Source organism: Brachyhypopomus gauderio, chromosome 2, assembly GCF_052324685.1.
Source record: "Brachyhypopomus gauderio isolate BG-103 chromosome 2, BGAUD_0.2, whole genome shotgun sequence".
NCBI classification, from domain to species: domain Eukaryota; kingdom Metazoa; phylum Chordata; class Actinopteri; order Gymnotiformes; family Hypopomidae; genus Brachyhypopomus; species Brachyhypopomus gauderio.
Window position 1 is genome coordinate 35549057 of NC_135212.1, and position 25415 is coordinate 35574471.

The window sequence follows — 25415 nt, forward strand, 5'->3', positions numbered from 1 at the left end:
ACAAGTGTCTTGCAGCGACCTATGGGTATCTTAGCCCATTCTTCATGGGCAAAAGCCTCCAGTTCAGTCACATTCTTAGGCTTGCACACTGCAACTGCCTTCTTTAGGTCCCACCAGAGGTTCTCAATTGGATTTAAGTCTGGTGATTGCGATGGCCACTCTAGAATGTTCCAGCCTTTCATGTTCAACCATGCTCTAGTGGACTTGGATGTGTGCTTCGGATCATTGTCCTGTTGGAAGGTCCAACGTCTCCCAAGCCGCAGGTTTGTGACTGACTCCATCACATTCATCTCCTGGTACTGAAGGGAATTCATGGTACCCTGCACACGTTGAAGCTTTCCTGTACCATTAGAAGCAAAACAGCCCCAAAGCATAATTGACCCCCCGCCATGCTTCACAGTAGGCAAGGTGTTCTTTTGTTCATAAGCCTGGTTCTTCCTTCTCCAAACATAGCGCTGGTCCATTGTCCCAAACAGTTCTAATTTAGTTTCATCTGACCACAGTACACTGTCCCAAAACCTTTGTGGCTTGTCAACATGACTTTTGGCATACTGCAGTCGACTTTTCTTGTTCTTTGGAGTCAGCAAGGGGGTGCGTCTGGGCGTTCTGGCATGGAGGTCTTCGTTATGCAGTGCGCGCCTTATTGTCTGAGCTGAAACTTCAGTGCCCACATCTGACAGGTCTTTTTTCAGTTCCTTAGCAGTCACGCAGGGATTTTTCTCCACATTACGCTTCAGGTAGCGCACAGCAGTCGCGGTCAGGATCTTCTTTCTGCCACGACCAGGTAACGTTTCCACTGTGCCCTTTAACTTGAACTTGCGAATGATACTTCCGATAGTGTCTCTTGGAATATTTAACAACTTCGCAATCTTTTTATATCCATTGCCATTCTTGTGAAGAGCAATAACCTCTTCTCTTGTCTTCTGGGACCATTCTCTTGCCTTCACCATGCTTGGAAACACACCAGTAGATGTCTAGAAGGAGCTGAGTATCACAGTCCTTTTAAATCTGCCTAATTGGTGCTTATCATGCTTGATTGCTGCTCGTTGACATCCACAGATGTTTTCAATACCTGATGGAAAACACTGGAATGAACCTCTGTTCTTAGGAGTGGTAGTCGTAAAGGGGTTGAATAATTGTGTCAATGAAGAAATCACAAAAAGGCCATTTAATACTTTATGACAAAAAAAATGATGCTATCTTAGTTGCATTTAGTTCTTTAACAAGTCCTTGTAAGATTTCATTATGAACACAATTACAAATGTGCACTGAATTCCATAAAACCCTTCGCAGCATTGGGGGTTGAATAAATTTGATCACAACTGTATGCATGCTTTGCTTGACGGAAACCTGGACCCGACCAGACGACTATATGGCCCTAAATGAAGCTTCTCCCTCTGGCTATAGATATGTCCATAACCCCGGTCCAAATGGTCGAGGAGGTGGGGTCGCCACAATATATGACTCTGATATAGGCATTTCTCAAAAATTTGGCTTCAAGTTTAATTCTTTTGAACACCTCATCCTCACTGTATCAAATGTTTCAAATTTAACAAGCAACAAAGTGTCACAGTCGTTTATGTTAATTACTATTTACCGCCCCCCTGGTTCATACTCTGAGTTCTTGCAGGAGTTTTCAGACTTCCTGTCTCATGTAGTGCTATCAGCCGATAAGGTGATTATAGTGGGTGATTTTAATATCCATTTTGAAAATCGGTGTGACTCTTTTAGCATTCATTTTCAAGCAATTCTTGATTCAATGGGTATCACTCAGAATGTGGTGGGTCCTACGCATAACTGTAGTCATACTTTAGACTTGGTCTTGTCATTTGGTATTGACATATCCAGTTTAGCAATTCTTCCTCAGAGTGAGGCTGTTTCTGACCACAGCCTCATAACATACGAGTTGTGTTTAACTGACTGTGTTCCATCGGCCACCCCGCTATCAAATTAAACGAGCTATAACACCCAGCACCATAGCCGCGCTCACTGATATTTTACCGGGTCTGACAAACACTGATCCACTTGTAGCTCCGGAAGGACTAGAGCGTTTCACCGAGCACGTCGAGACTTCCCTTCGTACAGCTTTAGACAAAGTTGCACCACTACGATATAAGAGAGCCACGGAGAGAAGAATAGCGCCATGGTACAATGAGCACACGCGTAGCCTCAAACGAGCCGCGCGGATCCTGGAACGTAAATGGCGAAATATGAAGTTAGAAGTGTATAGACTATCATGGAAAAGCAGCCTTATTGAATATAAGCATGCCCTCCATATGGCAAAGTCCTTATACTTATCGGCCTTAATAGAAAAACATAAAAACAATTCAGGACTCCTTTTTAAAACTGTTTCCAGCCTTACGAGGAGTCATGAACAAAACAATTCTCTTATTCTACTAGAGTGTAGCAGTAACAATTTTATGAAATTCTTTAATGATAAGATTGATAAAATTAGGGAAAACATTAGTAGTGCTATCTCAGAGCCTGTCAACATGCCAATGCACCTTGACAGCTGTCTGGTCAGCTCTGATGCCCTGTTAGAGTCCTTCTCCCCAATTGGTTGTGAGGAGCTTATTTCACTGGTGAAATCTGCTAAACCCTCCACATGCATACTAGATGCTGTACCAACCCATCTACTTAAAGAATTACTGCACAGCAATGTAGAACCGTTGCTTACTGTAATAAATTATTCTCTGAGCCTGGGCTACGTTCCCAGTTCATTTAAACTTGCAGTCATCAAGCCGCTAATTAAAAAACCTGGTCTTAACCCCCAAGAACTGTCCAACTATAGGCCAATTTCTAATCTGTCATTCATATCCAAAATTTTAGAGAAAGTAGTTTCTTCACAACTCTCTTCCTTCTTACAGACAGAACATGTCTTAGAGTTATTTCAGTCTGGATTTAGAGCTCATCACAGCACTGAAACAGCACTAACTAAAGTACTGAATGATCTCTTAATATCCTCTGATAAAGGACACATTTCGTTTCTCATACTGCTAGACCTCAGTGCTGCTTTTGACACCATTGATCATAATATTCTACTTAATAGACTGGAGACACTCATTGGCATAAGAGGTCAAGCACTCTCCTGGTTCAGGTCCTACCTGACAGATCGTTACCAATTTGTGCTAATAAATAACGAATGCTCTGAGCATTCTAAAGTAAAGTATGGTGTCCCACAAGGATCTGTACTGGGCCCCATATTATTCTCATTATATATGCTACCACTGGGCACTATCATTCGTAGGCATGGTATTAGCTTCCATTGCTACGCAGATGATACTCAGTTGTATATATCTTCTAATCCAGATGATACCACCACAACTCTCAAGATTGAGAACTGCGTCCAGGATATTAAAAACTGGATGGCGTCTAATTTTCTTAAACTAAATTCTGACAAGACTGAGGTACTGATTCTTGGGCCTAAAGCTGTTAGAAGCAATTGGGCTGATATTCCCCTTACCCTAGATGGTTTTTCAGTAACACCAAAATCTACTGCAAAAAGTTTAGGTGTCACTATTGATTCTGATCTTTCATTTGACACACATGTATGCAATGTCACTAAGGCTGCCTTTTTCCATTTACGTAATATTGCCAAGCTGAGACACTTACTTTCATTAGCTGATGCAGAGAAGCTAGTTCATGCTTTTGTCTCGTCGAGATTGGACTACTGTAATAGTCTTCTAATTGGATGCTCTAAACAGTCCATAAAGAAGCTACAACTTGTACAAAATGCCGCAGCTAGAGTCCTAACCAAGGCTAGGAAATTCGATCATATTAGTCCCACTCTCGCCGCACTACACTGGCTGCCGATTAAATATCGCATTGAATTTAAAGTTCTCCTGTTAACCTATAAGGCGTTAAATGGTCTTGCCCCACAATATCTGAGTGAACTCATTGATTACTACAATCCATCTCGCCCTTTGCGCTCCCAAAATGCTGGATTTCTCGTAGTTCCAAAAATTAGTAAAACTACAGCCGGAGGCAGAGCTTTCTCTTTTAAAGCCCCTCAATTATGGAATAGCCTTCCAGCTCCAATCCGAGACTCTGACACAGTTCCAATCTTTAAATCTAGACTTAAGACTCACCTGTTTAGTCAAGCCTTCAGCTAAAATTCCCCTTGTAAGGTGTAGGGGCTTGGGGGCCCCCAGACGTTGAGATTTCTGGTGATCTGAGATGTTGATGCTGTCATCCAGCTGTGTCTTGGCATCACTCTATTTGTGACTATGACTTGACTGGAAAGCAATGTCTCAGTGAGCCCTCATGCCTGTGGTCACCTCTGAACCTCTCCCTTTAATTATGCTGCTATAGATTAGTCTGCCGGAGCCACATGCTGATCACTGGCACGTGAGCTACGTACATTTAAATCAACGGTGGTTTAAATTCATGTCCACTCAGTCTGTATTATCTATCTTCTTGCATGGCTCTACCCAAGACGATTGGATACAGGCACCTGCAGGCACCTGGGGGATGGTCTGGCTGCCGGTGGATGTGCTGATACCGGGGTTCACCTGGGGAGTAACACTGCAGTCGGAGCCTACAATACCAGCATCACTGCTCCGACACGGAATGAAAGCCTGGCATTCATCAACAGACATTTACAGTGACAATATCAAAACCCAGAACTTTCAATTCTACCTTTTACCTAGTCTGATTGTGTGAATTATGTGTGACTTGTGTATTTGTGTGTTAACGGGCCGCCCAATGGAGGATGGGTTCCCTTTTGAGTCTTGGTTCTCCCGAAGTTTCTTCCTATTCCCCACCATCATAGGGAGTTTTTCCTCGCCACTGTCGCCTTTGGCTTGCTCATTAGGGTTCTGGACCCATAGTATTGTTAACCTTGTAAACCCTGTAAAGCTGCTTTGCGACAACTTGAGTTGTTAAAAGCGCTATACAAATAAACTTTGATTGATAATGTTATCACGGATGTGCATAGGAAAAAGCATTGAACTGAATTTGAACTATATTTCCTCTTTTGTAGATGTAAAGATGAAAAAAAGATATATTATTTTATATTTCCTATTTTTTTACATATAAGTGATGTGATTTTTATTTTACTTCTACTGCGCAGAATCACAAGCAGGTTGCAGAGCTTTCTGTGTTTGATCGACATAGAGATGCTGAGGACAATCACACACTGCACGGTCCATGAAGCCCACAGAGCAGATCAGAGCTGGAACCTGTCTGTCAGCGAGTTGATGGCTTTCATCGCAGTGCTTTTTCTACGGGCAATACTCTGTCCGGTTGGAGCGGTGGCCGATTGTTGGTCTAAGAAATACACTGTGCCTGCAATCAAGGACACGATGTCACGTGACCGCTACAAAGAAATCGTGCGGTACTTGCGCTTCAGGGCAAGGACACCCGTGCGGAACGTGTAAAGAGCGACAGATTTGCTGCAAGCTCGGACATCTGGCAATGTTTTGTACATAACTGCACTCTGTGTTACACGCCAGGACAACACATCACCGTTGCTGAGCAGCTCTTTCCAACCAAGGTCCGCTGTCCTTTCCTGCAATATATCGCTACAAAACCTGACAAGTTTGGCATAAAGTTTTGGATTGCTGCTGATTTGAAGACCAAGTATATGTGCAATGCTCCTCCATATTTGGGAAAGGACCCCAGTCATCCCAAGGGAGAAAGACTCAGAGAATGTCGTCATGAAACTCATGGAACCATATCTGGACAAGGGCAGAACCATCACCACTGACAACTACTTCACATCCCTGTCTCTGGCCAACAGACTGCTTGCATGCAACACAGCTCTGCTTGGGACAATCAACAAGATCAGAAGAGAAATTCCTCCTTCAGCAAAAAACACCAAGGGACATGAGGAATTCTCCACACACGTGTACACATCAGGAAGTGCCATACTGACAGTGTATGCTCCAAAAAAAAACAAGGCAGTCTGCATTCTCAGCACAATGCTGACTAACAAGTCACTATCTCCGAAGGCCGCAAAAGAAAACAGCATGAAGGTATGCGTATATGATTATAAATAATGTCACATTATTGAATTTTTGTCATATATGTCAAACAAAATGATTATAATGTTTATAATGTAACATAACCATTTTATGTTTCTTCTTTGCAGTGCGGTGTGGATATCATGGACCAGAAGGTACGTGGGTATACAGTCCATGCAGGAACACGCAGGTGGCCTGTTGCAGTGTTCTACAACATGTTAGACTTGGCAGTGATGAATGCACATGTTTTGTATACGACATGCAGAAGGTCCACGGAGAGCAGAAGAGACTTTTTACATGCTCTTGCTGAGGAACTTCGGCGTCGATTCTTACAGGAAAAGACAATGGCGAAAAAGCAACAACCTCCACCTGCTCCTGGAAAGACGACGCAGTGCCAGGTGCAGATACACTGCAACAGGAATCACAGCTCGGAGCGGTGTGCTGTGTGCGCCAAGTACACCTGTCGAAAATGTAGAAAGGATGGGCCATGGATGGGCCAGCTCATAAAATGGTCTGGCCATTGTCTGGTTTGCCTTGTGAAAATCACACAACACGTATGCCTACTACATGCACATTATTGTAGTTTATTCTTTAGTGCGATGAAGTAAGCATAAAATGCGAATGAAACATATAAAACTGGCTAGTCTGTGTCTGGTGTGTTTTGAGAAAATTGCACAGCACGTACGCCTACTACAAAAACAACGCAAGGATTTATTTCACTTAGAATGTTTAGCGCAATTCAAACCAAAGGATTCATTCCTATTCAGCATATGAATAATTATCTTCACGCTATAAAGAAAGATAGATTGTAACGTTTGAATTGCTTCTTGAAGCTGTGATATACAGATGAACTGCCCAGGCTGAATTTCCTTGGAAAGGAGAGCGGTGGTTGGCGCTTGAAACTCATAAAATGGGCTGGTCATTGTCTGGTTTGCCTTGTGAAAATCGCACAACACGTATGCCTACTACATGCACATTATTGTAGTTTATTCTTTAGTGCGATGAAGTAAGCATAAAATGCGAATGAAACATATAAAACTGGCTAGTCTGTGTCTGGTTTGCCTTGGGAAAATCGCACAGCACGTACGCCTAATACAAAAAGAATGCGAGGATTTATTTCACTTAGAATGTTTAGCGCGATGCAAACCAAAGGATTCATTCCTATTCAGCATATGAACAATTATCTTCGCGCTATAAAGAAAGATAGATTGTAACTTTTGAATTGCTTCTTGGAGCTGTGATATACAGATGAACTGGCCATGCTGAATTTCGAAATGAAATGTGAAATGTGCCATATTTTGTCAATTGTGATTTTTACACCCCAATCGAAATTTGTCCTCCGCTTTTAACCCATCTGTGCAGTCAGAACACACACTAGTGATTATCTAGGGGGCTGTGGATCACACGTGCCCAGAGCGGTGGGCAGCCCTAGCCCAGCGCCCGGGGAGCAGTTGGGGTTAGGTGCCTTGCTCAAGGGCACCTCAGTCATGGCCTCAGGCCTGGGAATCGAACCCACGACCCTCCGGTCACAAGACCAGTTCCCTACCACCAGGCCATGACTGCCCCAGAATTTCCTTGGAAAGGAGAGCGGGGTCGGTGCTTCAAACGCGCACCATGCACCATAGCAAGACAAAGGGCACTAATCTCTTCACAGCGGGGAAGTGGGCTACTCGGTGGCTGATTTTCCTCGCGACTTTTTTCGTAGCGTTGGCCTTCCCAGTGTTAAATAGACAAACCACATAAGTCCCGAGTGATGACAAGACGAGCCACAGGTGAGACGGATTAACACAAGATGTAACCGCACCCACGGATATCCGCAGACGACTAGACGTAGACAAAGTAAACACACGCCCAAAAGGGAGGGGTCGGGGACCAGAACGTGACAGACTCCCCCACCAAGGGCACTACCCATCCCGAGGTGCCAACAGGACCAAGTGCCCCGAACCCACATTGATGGGCGGATCCGAAGCGCTCAGTCCTGCGTCTGGGAGATGACCGCCCTCGGTGGAGAGTCCGCCACGAACAGCTTAGAACACCCTCCCTGGGGAAAACACGTTAGACAAACACACAGGAACATTCACAAACACACAGACAGGAACATTGACACACAGAGGCACGAAAGGGAAAAGGGGATTTGGCAGAAACACAGGGATAGACACAAACACAGGCACCGACATACACAAAAACGGAGCCAGGCTTCGCACCTGGAGGAGAGCTGCCAGCGGAGAGAACATGGGAGCTGCAGGCGCTGCGGTAGGCTTCCTCCCGCCCTTGCCGCAAACCCTCCACCGGGTGTGGTGCGGCTGGCGGATGCTCCTGCAGCCCTCTCGATGGGCACGCTACTGGCTTCTTTGGGCACCCTTGGGGGGCGTGCCGCCGGGTAGGTCTGCCGACACTCCCTCTCTCTCCCTCGTGGACCACACCGGGGAATCTCCCCTCCTCCTGGTGATCGCCCATCTGACCTGGCGGTGGGAGCGTTGTCCTCCGTTTCCATCTCCTCCTCACTGCCAAGGCGCCAGCTCATGGGCTCGACCGGGCTCTCACCCCTGGAGTAGTCCATAGCGCTCCCCTCGGAGTGTTCAAGAGAAATGCCCTCCTCCGGACTGTTCCTCCCACTCACGGTCCCGGCAGAGTACTCCGAGGGGGCCGGACTCTCTTCCTCCTCTTCCTCTGTACACGGCTCACTGTCCATGTACTCTGAGAAACCAGAGCACACGGAAGAAGGATGGTCTTCTTCCTCCTCGCCTTCACCGTAGTATTCGGTGGGGGCAGAGCATACATATCTTCATCCTCGGAGTCCTCCTCCGACTCCTCCCCCTCGAACTCGCTCTCAGGGGTCTTCTCCGTGGAGCAGTGGCGAGAGGTCTCTGGTGGGAGAGGGGTGTCGCTTCCTCCACAGCTGTACAGCAGCCTTGCGGAAGTAATCTGCCATCTCTGCCGTCGAGGCTTCCCGAGCCTGATGCAGCATGATCTCGCTGCATCATCTTGTGGGTAACTGGGGCTCTGCGGTGCTGTGCAGGGGAAGAGGTGTGGTGGTGCCTGCTGGGCCTCTTCCCCTTCTTGGCACGAGTGATGTACCCTGGCATCTTGGTCGGCTCGTCGTTCTGTGACGTTCGGTGCGGCTAGAAGGACGAGGCACGAGTCCACTCCGGCTTGCACTGATGTTACTTTATTTCACACAAAAAGCGCAGATAGTGCACATAGATAACGTATATAACATGCAGACTCAAATGACGAGCACAGGACACTGCGCGAACACACATTAACACTAGAAGTCCCTGAAATTTCAACCACCCCCCTGAAGTCCCAAAAGAGGGTCCAAAGAACCTTAGTCCAAACTGACACCTCTGGTGGCTCCAATTAACATCCATTCATTTGCAAAAGTGCCCATTGCCTGAGGAATCAGCAGGGGGGAGAAGAGCTGAACTTGCCTCCAGTGTTATGTAAATGAGGCGTGTGTCAGGTATGGGTGGTTCCTGCTGAAAGCTTGCACCTCCTTGACTGCCATATGAGACTGTGCAAGATCTCTTGCAATAAGTCTCCTCATCTACAGAACCATATGTTTGAGATTTGATTTGTGAAAGGTTGAAATAATGTGAAATTGACACAAACATAATATTTGAATTATAATGGCATATAGGTGGCATATTGATTAGTCAAAATGGCTCTGATATTTTTAACCTTATTTTAAGTAGTTTTGTCTTTTGAAAAACTGCTAATAGGTAAAAATGTTTTTACATAAATGTATACAAAAAACCCTCAGCTACTTGAAATAGAATAATATTATTGAGCAATTTTAACTTATCAAGATCAAGATTTTGCAGTGTGTCTCTTCCAAATACAGCCATAACCAGCAAACAAAAATAGGAAATTTAAACTATTTAAACTAAACTAACAATGTGTTGTGTGTGACATTTGTGACCCTAGTCTTGAAAATTGCTTCATATGGGCTTTTCAAACTTTTTTTTTTGGCCCACCTCCACCCTTTCACCTTTGGAGGACAACTTTGTTTTCATGTAAGGATCAAAAGAAAACAATTCTGTATAATACAGTACAATAGTGATAAAAACAATTGGGGTTAGGTGAACCATACAGGACAGGAGAGAAAAGAAGGGGAGAGAAAGTAAAAAGGGAAAAGACAGAAGAGCAGAAAAAACAGCTCAAATGATTCACCAACTGCTGCTACTAAATGAAGAGCAGAAAGTAAGACATACAGCACAAATGACTGATGTATGTGTGTGTGAGTGTGTGTGTTTATGTAAGTGCAACATAGGATAAATGTACAGAATGTACTTATTAGCAAGGCCCCAGAGGCCAGAGGCAGGCAGAGAAAGACCAGGGAACCCCACCCGCCCACGGCCCCTCCAGGATCATGTCCAAAGCCTGCTGTGTACTGGAAACCTTTGCTATCCTTGCTTCTCAGTCAACAGAGTAAGTGAAATGTGTGGTGACATGAATTTTCATCCACATGTAGGTGGCTACAGTCATCTTTCTCTTTATTATAAAACTGACACAGACATTATTTGAACTATAATTCCAAAACATCTCAAGTCTGCCTCCTTTGTACTAATTTTGGATTTTTTTCTCACTGCAAAAGGTGACATGATTATTGGTCAAAATAGCTAAAGTTCAGATTTCTCTGAAAGGGTATTTTCTTCTCCGTCTGAGTCAATGGATCAACATAGCTCACACTATCACCCATCCCCCCGTCTACCTAGAAGTGGCTGCATGACAAAGGATGGCCTCATGATCCAAAATACCTCAGCACTGGCTTTTGGCAGGCTCAGGTAGAAATGTAGTAATGTTAGTAATGTTTTTCTTCTAAAAAAGATAAGTGGGTTCAAAATAACAATTTTTGAAAAAAATTACCAAATTAATTGTGTTGATCCACCTCAAAAAAGGTCATGCAAAAGTGTGTAAGCTGGTCCTGAGTGTGTCTGCCCATCCCCCAGCTGCATTGTTGTGCAGGGGACATGCATAAGGTGAGAGAGGCAGTCAGAGGGCCTGGCTGAGAGCAGAAGCTACAGAGGACATGATGTAAGTTTAGAAATATATACAATAAAGTTGAAATGTTCTCAACAGAGCACTCACATACAATTATCCACTCAGTCTGCCACTCCCTCATTTGGGGAGAAAGCTACACTATTGTGGCTATGCCCCAGACAATTTTTTAATCATGGAGGGGTCTGAAATTTTTGTCTTAGGTGCATGTCCTCACTGTATTGGAATATTTTATTGTCTGAGTGAAAGAGAAACAAAATGGGGTCACTAAAGTGGGAATAGCCACAATACTGTAGCTTTCTCCCCAAATGAGGGACTGGCAGACTGGGTAGATAGTTGTATGTGAATGCTCTGATGAGAACACTCATGAACAATTGTGCAAATGTGAGATGTGTCGACTGCTACAGATACACGTGTGGCAAATGTACCAGGGAGATACCCTGGCAGTGCCAGGCATGTTCTGACAGACTGCTGAGTGACTGCTGAAGTGCTAGTCACACAAGAAGGACATGCCACTCACACACACACACACACACACACACACACACACACACACACACACACACACACACACACACACACACACACACACACACAGCCCTGCACTGCAGCCTATTGTAAATATGTGTGGAATTGTTTTATTCCTTGTATTTTTTGTATAATTTTATGGCAATAATAAAAAGCATGGAACATAAAAAAGCATGGAAACATAACAGTTGTTCTTTTGTATGTTTCTCATGCTGAAATTTCAGTCCTCCTGACTTAGACACAAATGCTTCTGGTCATTACTCACATGTACCTGGCTATAAAATTTCTAATTTTCTATTTAAAATATAAAAAAATAATTTATTGTTTGTGCTTTGTTGCTCAGATAAAACTAAACTATATACAATATATATAACCTTTATATTATAAAATACAACAAACTGAATAGAACTAACTAAATGGCTAAACTCAATGGAAAACAACAATTAGTTGTGAGCTGAAGCATGCCCCCTCCTGTGGTGCGCCAGTAATGGCCTTATTTACAGAACAAAAGTGCCTGCTCGCAGCTGATAATAGGGTGTTAGCTAAAATCCTTCAGTTCTCTCGACCCTTCTCTGGGTTCCGATGGTAGAAGTGTTGAAAGACCCTTCTCTGGGACTTCTAGTGTTAAATAGACAAAACACATACGTCCCGAGTAACGACGAGACGAGTCACAGGTGAGACGGATTAACACAAGACGTAACCGCACCCACGGATATCCACAGACGCAGACGACTAGATGTAGACAACGTAAACACATGCCCAAAAGGGAGGGGTCGGGGACCGCAACGTGACAAAGGAAAGATAAGACAAAAAAAAAATGTTAAAAGAAATTAAAGAGAAAAAGCATAATAAAATGATGACAAATTATAAAATAATAATAATGTAATAAAATAAATATTAAAATAAGATAAAATGTAACTAAATAAAATAATGATCGGGAAAACTATTTAAAATAATTAGAACAGAGTTAGCTACTCACACAGAGCGCGACCTTCACTCTTACTGATTTTCTGCGAACTGACTGCTCGTCAGCCCACAGTTATGCGCGGCCACCTGGTGCTCGACTCCCAGCCATGGGTGAAACTCCCAATCACTCAGTTACCCTGCCTGGTAACCACCAATGGTGCCACCTGTATACTGCCCCCCCCCCCCTCCCCCATGGAGTTCGACTGCCAAACCTCTCGACTCTTGTCGAGTTAGATCCCCTGATCCTGAGAGTTCTCTATGAACTGCGTCTGGCGTCTCCTGTGATGAGAGAGACAAAGTTTAACTAAAAGCAGATCTAAAGAGGAATGACTCTTCTTGGAGCAGTGAAGGGATGAAATGCCTCTGAGCTCTTCAGGAAGAGAGTTCCAGAGCTTTGGGCCATAGTAGCTAAAAGCCCCCTCGCCAGTCTTTAATCGGCTTTTAGGAATTACCAGTAGATTACTGTTTGAAGACCTGAGAGACCTGACGGGGACATATCTAACCATCATTTCACTGAGGTAAAGAGGAGCAAGACCATGAAGACATTTAACACTAGAGCTCCTAGAGAAGCGAAAAATTTCACAGGGCTTGGTAGGGTCCTGTTGTGATTTTCATCTTAATCCCTTCATAGTTTGTTTACATTACAGTATAGAATCAACAGCTTATCATAATTTATATATTTTGACAAGTCAAAGTATTAATCAAATCTCTAATATTAATCACTATATGTTTTGCTTACATTATATTATTGATCAAGTTGTTTGTTAGTAAGAATGACGGTGTAAGCGCTTGTGTGCCTTCCAATACACCATGCGTTTGCAGTAGGCTAAAAATGGGATGTGTAAGAGGAGGCCCACGGTGACCTTATGTGGTGAAGCCAGGTAGTAAGACCTCGCTTCCAGAATAGAGACAGCTGTAGGTTGAACTATGGAATGTATTGCAGCTCCTATGTTTAGAGGAAAGCATATATAGGGGTGAAAAGAGCAGACAGCTTCAGAGCTGCACATGGGGTGACATGATTAGGTAATGTGAGCTCTCCAGAGATCTCTGTATTACTATCTATCTATCTATATTTGTGTTAGAAGCATTTGATAGAAGCATTTGTGTTTCTGCTTGTTTGTGATCTAAACAGCAGGCTTGAATCTTGCTCTTTGTACATTTCTTATACTATCTATCTATCTATCTATCTATCTATCTATGTATCTATCTATATTTGTGTTAGAAGCATTTGATAGAAGCATTTGTGTTTCTGCTTGTTTGTGATCTAAACAGCAGGCTTGAATCTTGCTCTTTGTACATTTCTTATACTACCTCTCTATCTATCTATCTATCTATCTATCTATCTATCTATCTATCTATCTATCTATCTATCTATCTATCTATATTTGTGTTAGAAGCATTTGATAGAAGCATTTGTGTTTCTGCTTGTTTGTGATCTGTGATCTGTTTGACTTCTGGGTGCAGAGACTTTCTGGGTGAGGCTGCTGCCTCAGTCTTGCTCTGTGAATTAACATAATAATGGGTGATGTTTGGCTTTGCTAATTGCTGGCAAGAAGGAGAAGAAGGAGGGGTGATGTCCTGAGAATCCTGAATTCTCAGGAGCTCTAGTGTTAAAAACCATCACTAGAACCTTAAAATCTATTCTAAAAAAGCCTGCTTCCTGCTTTCCTCCTGTACAGACGCTTTTCTGTCAGCTCTGCCTGTCCTTTCATTTATTTGAGTTATATCTACAAGTTCAAGTTATTTTTACAAGTTAAAAGGATCCATTACTCGTTACTTCACTTGGTAAGCTTTTTTACATTCATCTATAAAGGATTATTTAGCATTTTTTACATTTCGACAGTCCGACACTGCGAGTGAACTGTTTTTTGCGCCTCATCCTTGTGAGTGGTTTTTGTGCACTGTTTTATCAGCAGCTGATATTGTTTTCTGCTGTGAAATACCTGCCAGAACTTATTGGGTGTTATTTTTGCACTTTGGATTTTTAACTTGGATATTTGAGCCTTGTGCCCGGTGCTTTTGCGATTATGGCTCATGCTTCCACATCATCTATTTGCTCTGAGTGTATCAAACTGTCTCAGAGGGTTGCAGAACTTCAGGAAAGAATCCATACCTTACATTCTATAAGGGAGGAGGAAGAATATCTGGACTCGATTCTTGCCACACAAACTGCTGACAAAACCGTCCCTGTGACTGGCAAAGAAAGAGACGTTTCTCTCCATTGTCGCTGGGATGTACTGGGGGCAAAGCCTAAGCTCATCTTGGCCTCAACTCCTAATCCCGTTAACAACAACAATGATAAGGGCTGTACTCTTGTTCGGGGGAAGGAATGTAGCAGAAACCAGCACAGCAGCGGCGGCAAGCAGCAATCTTCAGAACAGAACATTCTTCTCGATAACAGATATGAAGCTCTTGCCTCAACTGAAGTAGCAGAAACTGAGCAGTCTCATCACAACATACTGCCTCCCTCTCCAGGACATCAAGGACATCAAACGCACTCCAATCAGCATCAGAGATCCGACTCCAGTCTGGCTGCTAAGCTTGCAAATAACTCTGGCCATTCGCGGACCAACCACCAGGCTGCCAACTGTGTTAGCCAGCAGCATGCTAACAAGCATGCTAAGAGGGTTAGCCATCAGGATGCTAACCATGTTGGCCATCGGGGTGGTAACCATGTTGGCCATCGGGGTGGTAACCATGTTGGCCATCGGGGTGGTAACCATGTTGGCCATCGGGGTGGTAACCATGCTGGCCATCGGGGTGGTAACCATGTTGGCCATCGGGGTGGTAACCATGTTGGCCATCGGGGTGGTAACCATGTTGGCCATCGGGGTGGTAACCATGTTAGCCGCCGAGGCATTAACGGTGAAAGAAGACGAGGAACACCGCCACAGCCCAAAACGCTGCTAATTGGGGACTCAGTCATCAGAGATGTATGGAGCAACAGTATTAAGGTCTTTTGCTTTCCTCGTGTTACTGTCTGTGAAGTGATACCCATGATTCCACACATATTGCATGGCCATCCAGCCACAGAAAGACTGATTGTACATGTCGGCTCTAGCGATGTTTACAAACAACAGTCTGAGATACTGAAACAGGATTTTAACCATCTGCTCGACATTCTGGAGTTTTCCCGGTGTGAAGTGTTCATTTCTGGACCAATACCAACTGCACGTCGAGGCAGTGGTCACTTTACCAGACTGCTGGCTCTAAACAGCTGGCTCACTACAGCCTGTGCACATCGGAAGGTAAACTTCATTGACAATTTCAACATCTTTTGGGGGCGTCCTGAGCTTTTTAAACCTGATCAGCTTCACCCTAACAGGGCTGGGACTCAAATGCTTGTGGATAATCTAATGTATGGAATCACTCACATGCGGAATCTGCACCCAACCGCCAGCAGTAACGTCAGTAATGTCAGTCAAAGGAGCCCATCTCCTGTCAGAGAATCTGTCCACAGTCTCAGAGGTAAACTCCAGGAGATTGAAGAGGTTCCACAACACTACAGTCTGCAGTCTTGTAGGATCTCACCTACTTCTCCTGCACACTCAGTGATTTCTCAGGTCTGACACACTGGAACCCATGCTCCTAGTCAGTGCTACATTCCAGTTATTTTAAATAGCCGGTGGCATGGCTCTCAGAATCGAAATAAAAATGTAATCAGAAGAAAACATAAGGGTACAAAACATTGTAACAAACAAAATTTGATCCCAGTGAAATGCACAAGTGATGTAAGCGATGCTGATCAAACACATCAAGTCTTCAAAGTCTCCTTACTAAACGTCCGCTCACTCACAAACAAGTCTTTTGTAATAGCTAAATTAATTGAAGATTACTGTCTGGACTTTCTTTTTCTAACAGAGACTTGGCTTGATAGCAATGGAGCAATAGTGCTAAATGAAGCTTCACCTCCCGACTTTAACTATTTTAATGTCTCCAGGGTAAATAAGAGAGGTGGTGGTGTTGCATGTTTTTACCATAAAGCATTCCGCTGTAAGCAGATCTCATTAGGGGAACATCCTACGTTTGAATATCTGGCAGTACAACTCAATAGTACTTATTCAGTTCTTTTGATTGTTATCTATCATCCTCCCAGACTACATGCAGATTTTCTTGAAGATTTTGAAGAAATGCTTTCAAGGATTTTAATTGATTTTGATTATGTTTTAATTGCTGGGGATTTTAATATTCACATGGATATATCCACAAATCCAATCACTTCAGAATTCATGAGGATGCTTAACTCTTTTGATCTCATACAGCATGTATCAGGCTCAACTCATAAGCATGGCCACATCTTAGATTTGGTCATTTCTAAACGTATAGAGGTTAATAATACTGAAATTACTGATGTTGCAATCTCTGACCATTTTGGTGTATTTTTCAACATGTCATTATCTACTAGAACACTCAGTGAAAAGCGCACAATAACCAAGCGTTATCTCAGTGATGGCAGTGCCGTGGCCTTCACAGACATGATACAGTCCCTCCCTCCTCTCTCAGAAAATGGGAATGAGCTAGTTGAAACATTCACACACAGAGTTAGGAACTGTATTGATGCTGTGGCACCAAAGGTAACTAAAATAATCTCTGGTAAAATTAAGATGCCCTGGAGAAACACTCCATCTATTGTAAAATTTAGGCAAGATTGTAGGCAGGCTGAGAGACGTTGGCGAAAGTCAAAATTGCAAGTACATTTTGATATTTATAAAACAACATTGCAGAATTACAACAGTGAAGTGAAATCAGCAAGGAAAAACTATTTCTCTACCTTAATCAATTCATCCAATAATAACTCAGCTGTCTTGTTCAGAAGCATAGATCAGCTAGTAAACCCCACCTCCTGTGGCTTCCCTGAGACTGTTTCAGTTGAAAAATGTGAGGAGTTTGCTATATTTTTTAGGGACAAGATTACTAGTATAAGGCAGAACATAGTAACAAGCACTAATAGACCATCCACCCTTATATCAGTTACTCAGCCTAACTTTAATATGTCTTATTTCCAAGAAGTTGACATGGTAACACTACTTGATGTGATTTCATCACTAAAATCCTCTACTTGTGAACTGGACCCTTTACCAACAAGCTTTTTCAAGCAGGTTCTGAGCTCATTAGCAAATGAAGTTCTAACGATTGTTAATCAGTCTCTGCAATTGGGAGAATTCCCTAAAATTTTTAAAACTGCAATGGTTAAACCACTATTAAAGAACAGAAATCTTGATCCCACAATTCTTAATAATTATCGACCTATATCTAACCTTTCCTTTCTTAGCAAAATAATTGAAAAAATAGTGTCAATCCAGTTGAATGACTATGTCAAAGTAAATCAAATAAATGACACTTTTCAATCTGGTTTCAGAGCTCTCCACAGCACTGAAACAGCCCTAGTTAAGGTAGTAAATGACTTGAGATTGAATAAGGATGCAGGCAAACTCTCAGTCCTTTTTCTGCTAGATTTAAGCGCCGCTTTTGACACCGTTGATCATGAAATACTTCTTGATCGACTACAGAGCTGGGTAGGCCTTAGTGGCTTAGTCTTAGACTGGTTTAGATCGTACCTAACTGGGCGTGATTACTATGTAGCATTAGGTACCTCTTCCTCCACACATCAAAAAATAACTTGTGGCGTCCCCCAAGGATCAATTCTTGGGCCGTTACTATTCAACCTATATATGCTTCCGTTACCACACATCATTAATAAACATGGTATTAGTTATCATCAATATGCAGATGACACTCAACTTTATATTTCGCTAGAACCTAAAGCCCTAAAATCAATTTGCTCACTGTTTGACTGCATAGATGATATACAGACATGGATGTCTGACAATTTTCTGCAGTTAAATAAACAGAAGACAGAGGTTCTTGTTCTTGGCAGTGATTCACAAAGGAATGATGTCCAGACTTATTTAAATCAAATGAATCTGAAAGCCAGACAATGTGTTAAGAACCTGGGCGTCACCTTTGATAATGAGCTCAGCTTCAAATCACACATCATGACTACATGCAAGACAGCTTACTTTCATCTTCGGAACATCGCTAAGGTCCGAGATATGCTCTCTCCTGCTGACAGTGAAAAACTTGTCCATGCATTTATCACATCAAGGCTAGATTATTGTAACGCTGTTCTATCTGCTCTTCCAAAGAGCTCTATTTCGCACCTACAGCGAGTTCAGAACGCGGCTGCAAGGGTTCTGACCCGCAGGAGAAAGAGAGATCATATTACACCTGCACTCCACTCACTGCACTGGTTACCTGTCAGCTTTAGAATAGATTTTAAGGTTCTAGTCATGGTTTTTAAATGTCTTCATGGTCTTGCCTCTCTTTACCTCAGTGAAATGATGGTTAGATATGTTCCAGTCAGGTCTCTCAGGTCTTCAAACAGTAATCTACTGGTGATTCCTAAAAGCCGATTAAAGATTGGCGAGGGTGCTTTTAGCCACTATGGCCCAAAGCTCTGGAATTCTCTTCCTGAAGAGCTCAGAGGCATTTCATCCTTGCATAGTTTTAAGAGCAGTCTCAAAACATTCCTGTTTAGATCCGCTTTTAGTTAAGAAACTCTATCTTAATAGTTTTATCTTATTTACTTTACTTTTTATTATCTTACTTACTTCACTTTTTACTTTTTATGTTATTTTAATATTTTTATCTTTAATTTCTTTTAATATTTTCTTTTTGTCTTTTTGTCTTTGTCTTATCTCCTTTTAATGTTTCTTTTATGTATACTGTAAAGCACTTTGAGTTACATGTATGTATGAAAGGTGCTATACAAATAAAGATTATTATTATATTATTATTATAAAGCTAACAGGTAACAGTGCAGTGAGTGGAGTGCAGGTGTAATATGATCTCTCTTTCTCTTGTGGGTCAGAACCCTTGCAGCAGCGTTCTGAACTTGCTGTAAGTGAGAAATAGAGCTCTTTGGAAGAGCAGATAGAACAGCATTACAATAATCTAGCCTTGATGTGATAAATGCATGGACAAGTTTTTCACCATCAGCAGGAGAGAGCATATCTCGGACCTTAGCGATGTTTCGGAGGTGAAAATAAGCTGTCTTGCATGTAGTCATGATGTGTGATTTGAAGCTGAGCTCATTATCAAAGGTGACGCCCAGGTTCTTAACACATTGTCTGGCATTCAGATTCATTTGATTTAAATAAGTCTGGACATCATTCCTTTGTGGATCACTGTCAAAATCAAGAACCTCTGTCTTCTCAACTTTATTTAGTTGGAGAAAATTGTCAGACATCCATGTCTGTATATCATCTATGCAGTCAAACAGTGAGCAAATTGATTTAGGGCTTTAGGTTCTAGAGAAATATAAATTTGAGTGTCATCTGCATATTGATGATAACTAATACCATGTTTATTAATGATATGTGGTAACGAAAGCATATATAGGTTGAATAGTAACGGCCCAAAAATTGATGCTTGGGGGACGCCACAAGTTATTTTTTGACGTGTGGAGGAAGAGGTACCTAATGCTACATAGTAATCACGCCCAGTTAGATACGATCTAAACCAGTCTAAGACTAAACCACTAAGGCCTACCCAGCTCTGTAGTCGATCAAGAAGTATTTCATGATCAACGGTGTCAAAAGCAGCGCTTAAATCTAGCAGAAAAAGGACTGAGAGTTTGCCTGCATCCTTACTCAATCTCATTTACTACCTTAACTAGGGCTGTTTCAGTGCTGTGGAGAGCTCTGAAACCAGACTGAAAAGTGTCATTTAATTGATTTACTTGATGACATAATAATTCAACTGGATTGACACAACTGGATTTTTTTGCTTGATAAAGCAATTTGTCTTACTAAGCATTGTGAGTTTAAGATTATTTTGCTTATTTGAAGGACAATGACCTTTATCAGTCTAAGTTAGAAATGCTATGCTATTTTAAGTCATTTAGAGCACGAAACAAGCAGAAATATCACTCATTGAGTTATTATGATTAAAGAGTCCATTCTCAGGGTATTAAATTAGTGTTTTTTTTTTACTTATTTAAAAAAATACCTTTCTCTTACAATGTTTTACATCAAGGATTTTGAAATTCGAGAAAAACAAAAAGCAGAGCAATGTATATAATAACACGTGCATTATAAACACAGATGCTAGAACACTAGAACATATAGCTACAGACTCTTGGTTACAAAATTCACAAACAGGAATCTGATCTGTCTACCAATACCAATGCAGTCATTAAGAGTGTAATATAAATTATTTACAACAAAACATAAGTTTACACAGTTAAGCCTATGAATTTGATGCTTTGTAGAGCCCTATGATATAACCAATGTAATACTTCATAGGAACATAGACATTTTGCTCTTTGCAAAATGTTGTGTAAAGCCCTATCCGGACGGGATTAGTTTTTCAGGGGGACGTCTGTGAAAAATATTTCACCCTTGTACTCAGTGATAAAACTCTTGCATCCGGACAGCAATTGAAAAAACAGGAGGACCCGTGAGTTTTTGGCTTTCTCGGTCACATGACATCGCCTTGTCACGTGATAGCATGTTTAATAATGTCACACTGCCAACTCTGATGATTCCTTTTTAACTTTTAACTTTACTACTGTTCAGTTCAGCATTTAAGATCTCCGTTTAAGTTAAGCTATTTTGTTAAACCAATACAGAAAACACATTATAAAAAATCGCTAATGAATGTAAATAGCTAAATAAATCCATTAAATAAAATAAAATAAATCCATTAAAAAATCCAGTAAATCCATTTTCGCTCGCCGCTGTCTTTACGTGGATCTCCGTGAAAACGCGCGCCCAACGTGTAACTACGGTGCATGGCAGTGGACATATAGCTGTTTTATTAAACGCGATGTGATGTCTGCATGTATAAACTCAGACATGTGGATCCGGACTAAAATTACCAGACGACCACGGAGTACAGCGAAAAACAGTAGGTAATTCCGCCTGTAATTTTCTCTGAGGACGTCTGAGAAAAACACGGACATGCTCGTTCCGGACGGGATTAAAATCACAGAGGACCCCCCGTAAAAGAGAAAATTACCCCAGGACCCCCTGAGAAACTAATCCTGTCCGGATAGGGCTTAAGAGGTGAAATCAACAAGATGTTGAGAAGCAAAAAGCGTTGTATAGGAGTTCCCAACTTGTTCGAAATAAGGAGGGGATCATAATAATATTGTTTAATGGTATGCTTTAATTAATTTTTTTTTTATATATTAACGATGTTATAAATGCTAATAATTCTGTTTACTCAAACAGTTTAAAAAAACGTGCTGTATAATCAAATGAGTACATATATTTAAATATATACCTATTTTATAACCTGAGATGGTACATACCTAGAGATCGCGCCAGAAGGTTTGCGCCTTCTCCACATACTTGCTTCAGCATAATTGAAACATCGACATGGACACATTAGATGAGATTTCCACAGCGACGCTTAAAGGTAATGAGTTAAATTATTTTAAATTAGAATCGTTAATTAAATAAGTTGTGTTGTGAGCTGTAGTATTAATATACCATATCGTTCACTTTGATGGGTGGTTAGATAGCTAGCTAATTAACAGGCCTTCAAAGCTAAGCCAGCTATCCAGCTAACCAATAGCTTACCTTAAAATCAGCTACATAGCTAAATTCCAGTGTTCTGAAATGTAGGTAAATGTATTCAGTAAAACTTTTGTTTCTCAGTTAAATATTACAAAAATAATATGTCTTTGCATTGTATCTAGCTAATGAATTTCAAACACAAATTATTAGTCAGCACACATTCCTGCTAGCTAGCTACGTGTTTAGCTCTGTGGAATCGCTCGAGCCCGTAGTTTCAGGCTATCAGCTATTTGGCCAACACAATATGTGATGCAATAGAACGAAACTAGAATATTAGCTAGCTAGCTAGGATAGTTTTCATCACAACATTATTAACTAGCTTGCTAACTATAACAGCTAAGTAATCGAGAATTTTCGTCACATTGAGGGGATAGGGAGCACCTAGACCGTGATCGTAAGTTGCCTTTGGCACTAAATAAGCTGTCATGGAGCATGACACATGCGACCTGAGAGCAGGTTTTAAATTCACAACCAAAGAAATATTTAGCTTAGCTAGCGTTCTAAGATTGTCATGAACACTACAATCACAGTCTAAACGCGATTTTACCTAGACACTAGCTATTTATTTAATTCTGTGTATTGTGTAAATCATTTAACTGGAGTTCTGAATAAATTTTTTTCTGTAGCCTGATAATTATTTGAATGTTCCTTAAATGTCTTTAAATCACTTGCTAGTTCTGCTCTTTAAAAATAACAGAAATAAGCAAAGTAGTAGATGTGTGGGGCATACAAGTGTTTTCTTACACTTGTGTGTCACAAAGCTACCTGTAATGTAGTGAATACCTATAGTAGAATTTCCCTATGTTCTCTGTTTTGGACAATGTACAGCTGCTAATATCACAGAAGCTCAACTAGCAGAACTCACCCGTGATGACATCAGAGATCTGTTACCAGGTCCTAAACATTTCTTTAGGAGGAAAGCCATATGGAGCGTGGCTCATCAGGAGGAAGAGGTACATATTACAGACTTATGATTTTTTTGTAGTTATAGGTAAGTTATAGGTCAAGATAAGTAATACATTGTATGAGTATTATCTGCTTCTCCTTTTATGCTTTCAGAGTTCTAATCTTGGCACCTCTAGAGCCAAGGTCACTGAACCAAGTACTTCATGTTCCAGTGGTCCAAGTGTTTCCATCAGTTCTACACCAAGTCCATCCAAAATCATGAAAACACCCAGCCTTGAGTATGTACTGTATACAGACTCTGAATTGGAACAAGCAAGAAAGCATTATTTTGAACAACAACTGGCTGGGAAAGAACAAGAGTGCGTCCTTTCCAAGGAACTTCGATGTCGACTGATTCGGAAGACGGTGACCAACATGATATCTGTTTTGAGAGCTACAGTGGACGACTTTGCTTATCCATCAAAACATGACATAATTGCGATGGCCAGACGTTTGGTGGAGTACTTCCCTATGTTGCGTGACCGTTCAGTATTTTGTAAATTTGAATGGGTGAGTATGTTACAAATTACCGTAGATTACTTCAAGATAGTGTTAGTACATCTCAACATTGTTTGAATGTCGGAGTCTAAAATTGAGAAATTTTCATGTTATGGTAGGAAACTGTTACTAGACTGCTGATGAAAAGACTGGAGAACGTGAGGACCCCTCGGAAGTCCCGTTCATCTGAAAAGAATAAAAGCAGTTCTGGAATGAATAAAAATACTGCAAAGAGACAACACCTTGAATTTGGATCTGGATCAATGGACAATCTGTCCAGTATGTCAGCAGATGAATGTGATGCAGATTCCAGTGGATCCATTGTTCTTAACAAGTCTCCATTCAGATCCAGCACCCCTGAGACCAGTGAGCAGGATGAAGGCTGTAAGCGCATTATTTAATAATAAAATGAAAAATGTTTATTTTGGGTGGGTGTGTGTGTGTGTGTGTGTGTGTGTGGGGGGGGGTGCTCCTCTATTAGGCCCTCCAAAAGTTACACAGCAAATTCAATTTGTCACTGAAATGTTTGATTAATTGCATTTGCTTTGCAGCAGATCAAAATGGTCAAGACAGTCAGCAAACCCAGGCACGACACTACAGAACATTCCAGGAAATCTACAAAACAAAAAAGCCAAATAAGAGTGCTGTGAGTCAACTGCTTGACTTGGAATTCCAGTCTCGAAGGGCCTTTATTGATGCAGATGTCATGAAGGAACAAGACAGGCCTACCAAAATCTTTGAGGCATACCCTTGTTTCAAAGAAATTGATCATGTAAGTTGTTCACATTCACAAACAGGTGGTGGCTTCTCCACTTGGGTTTTTTTGTGTATGTATGTTGATCTAGTTTATTTGAAGCTGGAACACCAGCTGAGGCACACTGATCTGGTGATTTATTGACGATATAAGACTGTTCTGTACTGCCTATGTTAACCACACACATGAAAAAGAGCAACAAGGTCACCAGTTTATTAATTTTGACTTCAGTTGCTTTCTTAATGTAGTTTGTGAGTAGCATGTAGTTTCAATAATAGCATAGACTTTGCAGCATTTACACCATGGTAAACGCTTTTTACAGATTGTTAGAGAATTGTTCAAATTTTAATCGTTCCACTGTTTTAAGACACAATGAGGGATTATAGGAAAATAGAGAAGATTCCACTCTAGTCATCAAATATTTGATGTTATTTGTGCTTGTTTACAGGTTATGGATGTAGGAGTGCTCAGATGTGTTCCTGTGGGGGATGCAGGATCTGGTGTTCTTCCTAAAACCATGGGGGGCAACAGATGGTGGTTTACCTCAAGAGGTTCCCAGAGCAATGGGATAAAACTGACCATTTGTATTTTAGTTATGTCAGTATGTTTGTGTGGCATGTTTAGTCTTATTTTGCAGCTTGTTGTGTACTGGGTAAAGGTTATGCTAACAGGATAAGAGTTCCATCACTCCCTGATAAGGTTTGTAGACTTCACCCCAAAGGGGACAGTCCTGTATGGAATGCACACTGTATGCAAATGTACTCTGATGTCTTTACCAGCAACCTGATTCCCATTGGTTAACCTGGTTTTTGTGACTGCTGTCCCTTTGAGATGCTGGGGGGATATAAAAAGAGAAGTTTGTGGGTGCAGGTTCTCTTCTTTCATCTGGGCTCTTTCTTTCATCTCGGCTCTTCTCTCTTTGCTTCCTTTGGGGTCCTTCTCCGTGAGGCAGCCTGCACCGGTTGGTATCTCTGTTTCCATTAGGTATTATTGTTACTTTAGTCTAGTATGGTTGTTATTGTTTTATATTTTGTTGGTTATTGAATAAATCTGGTTAATTGTGTAGCCACGGTCTTCCTTGATTATAGCTATACTGGGCCAGATGAGCTCATTATTAGTATCAGTTAAAAGGTAAATCAATGCTAATGCCAATTCCCTCTAAAGTATCCCATCTGC

General features: G+C 41.6%; 2 protein-coding genes across 2 annotated transcripts; both read left to right on the forward strand.

Annotated features, from left to right (window-relative positions):
* Positions 1-301: 301 nt before the first annotated feature.
* Positions 302-6501, forward strand: LOC143501366 (uncharacterized). The gene is made up of 3 exons (XM_076994988.1): positions 302-5975; positions 6092-6118; positions 6229-6501. Exons 1-3 carry the CDS (start codon positions 5592-5594, stop codon positions 6271-6273), a joined length of 456 nt encoding a protein of 151 aa, XP_076851103.1. The 5' UTR covers positions 302-5591; the 3' UTR covers positions 6274-6501.
* Positions 6502-21746: 15245 nt separating this feature from the next.
* On the forward strand, positions 21747-24383 carry LOC143508959 (uncharacterized). The gene is made up of 6 exons (XM_076997539.1): positions 21747-21881; positions 22871-22995; positions 23102-23497; positions 23605-23869; positions 24037-24257; positions 24342-24383. Exons 1-6 carry the CDS (start codon positions 21842-21844, stop codon positions 24381-24383), a joined length of 1089 nt encoding a protein of 362 aa, XP_076853654.1. The 5' UTR covers positions 21747-21841.
* Positions 24384-25415: the final 1032 nt, after the last annotated feature.

What these genes read in the sequence shown, in the direction of transcription:
- LOC143508959 (XM_076997539.1), top strand. Translation starts at nt 21,842, where the DNA reads ATGGACACATTAGATGAGATTTCCACAGCGACGCTTAAAG. An exon ending in CAGTGAGCAGGATGAAGGCT is followed by an intron (nt 23,870 to 24,036) that starts GTAAGCGCATTA and finishes TTTGCTTTGCAG; the next exon opens with CAGATCAAAATGGTCAAGAC. An exon ending in GTTTCAAAGAAATTGATCAT is followed by an intron (nt 24,258 to 24,341) that starts GTAAGTTGTTCA and finishes GTTTATTTGAAG; the next exon opens with CTGGAACACCAGCTGAGGCA.
- LOC143501366 (XM_076994988.1), top strand. Translation starts at nt 5,592, where the DNA reads ATGCTCCTCCATATTTGGGAAAGGACCCCAGTCATCCCAAGGGAGAAA. An exon ending in CAAAAGAAAACAGCATGAAG is followed by an intron (nt 5,976 to 6,091) that starts GTATGCGTATAT and finishes TCTTCTTTGCAG; the next exon opens with TGCGGTGTGGATATCATGGA. An exon ending in TGGATATCATGGACCAGAAG is followed by an intron (nt 6,119 to 6,228) that starts GTACGTGGGTAT and finishes TACGACATGCAG; the next exon opens with AAGGTCCACGGAGAGCAGAA.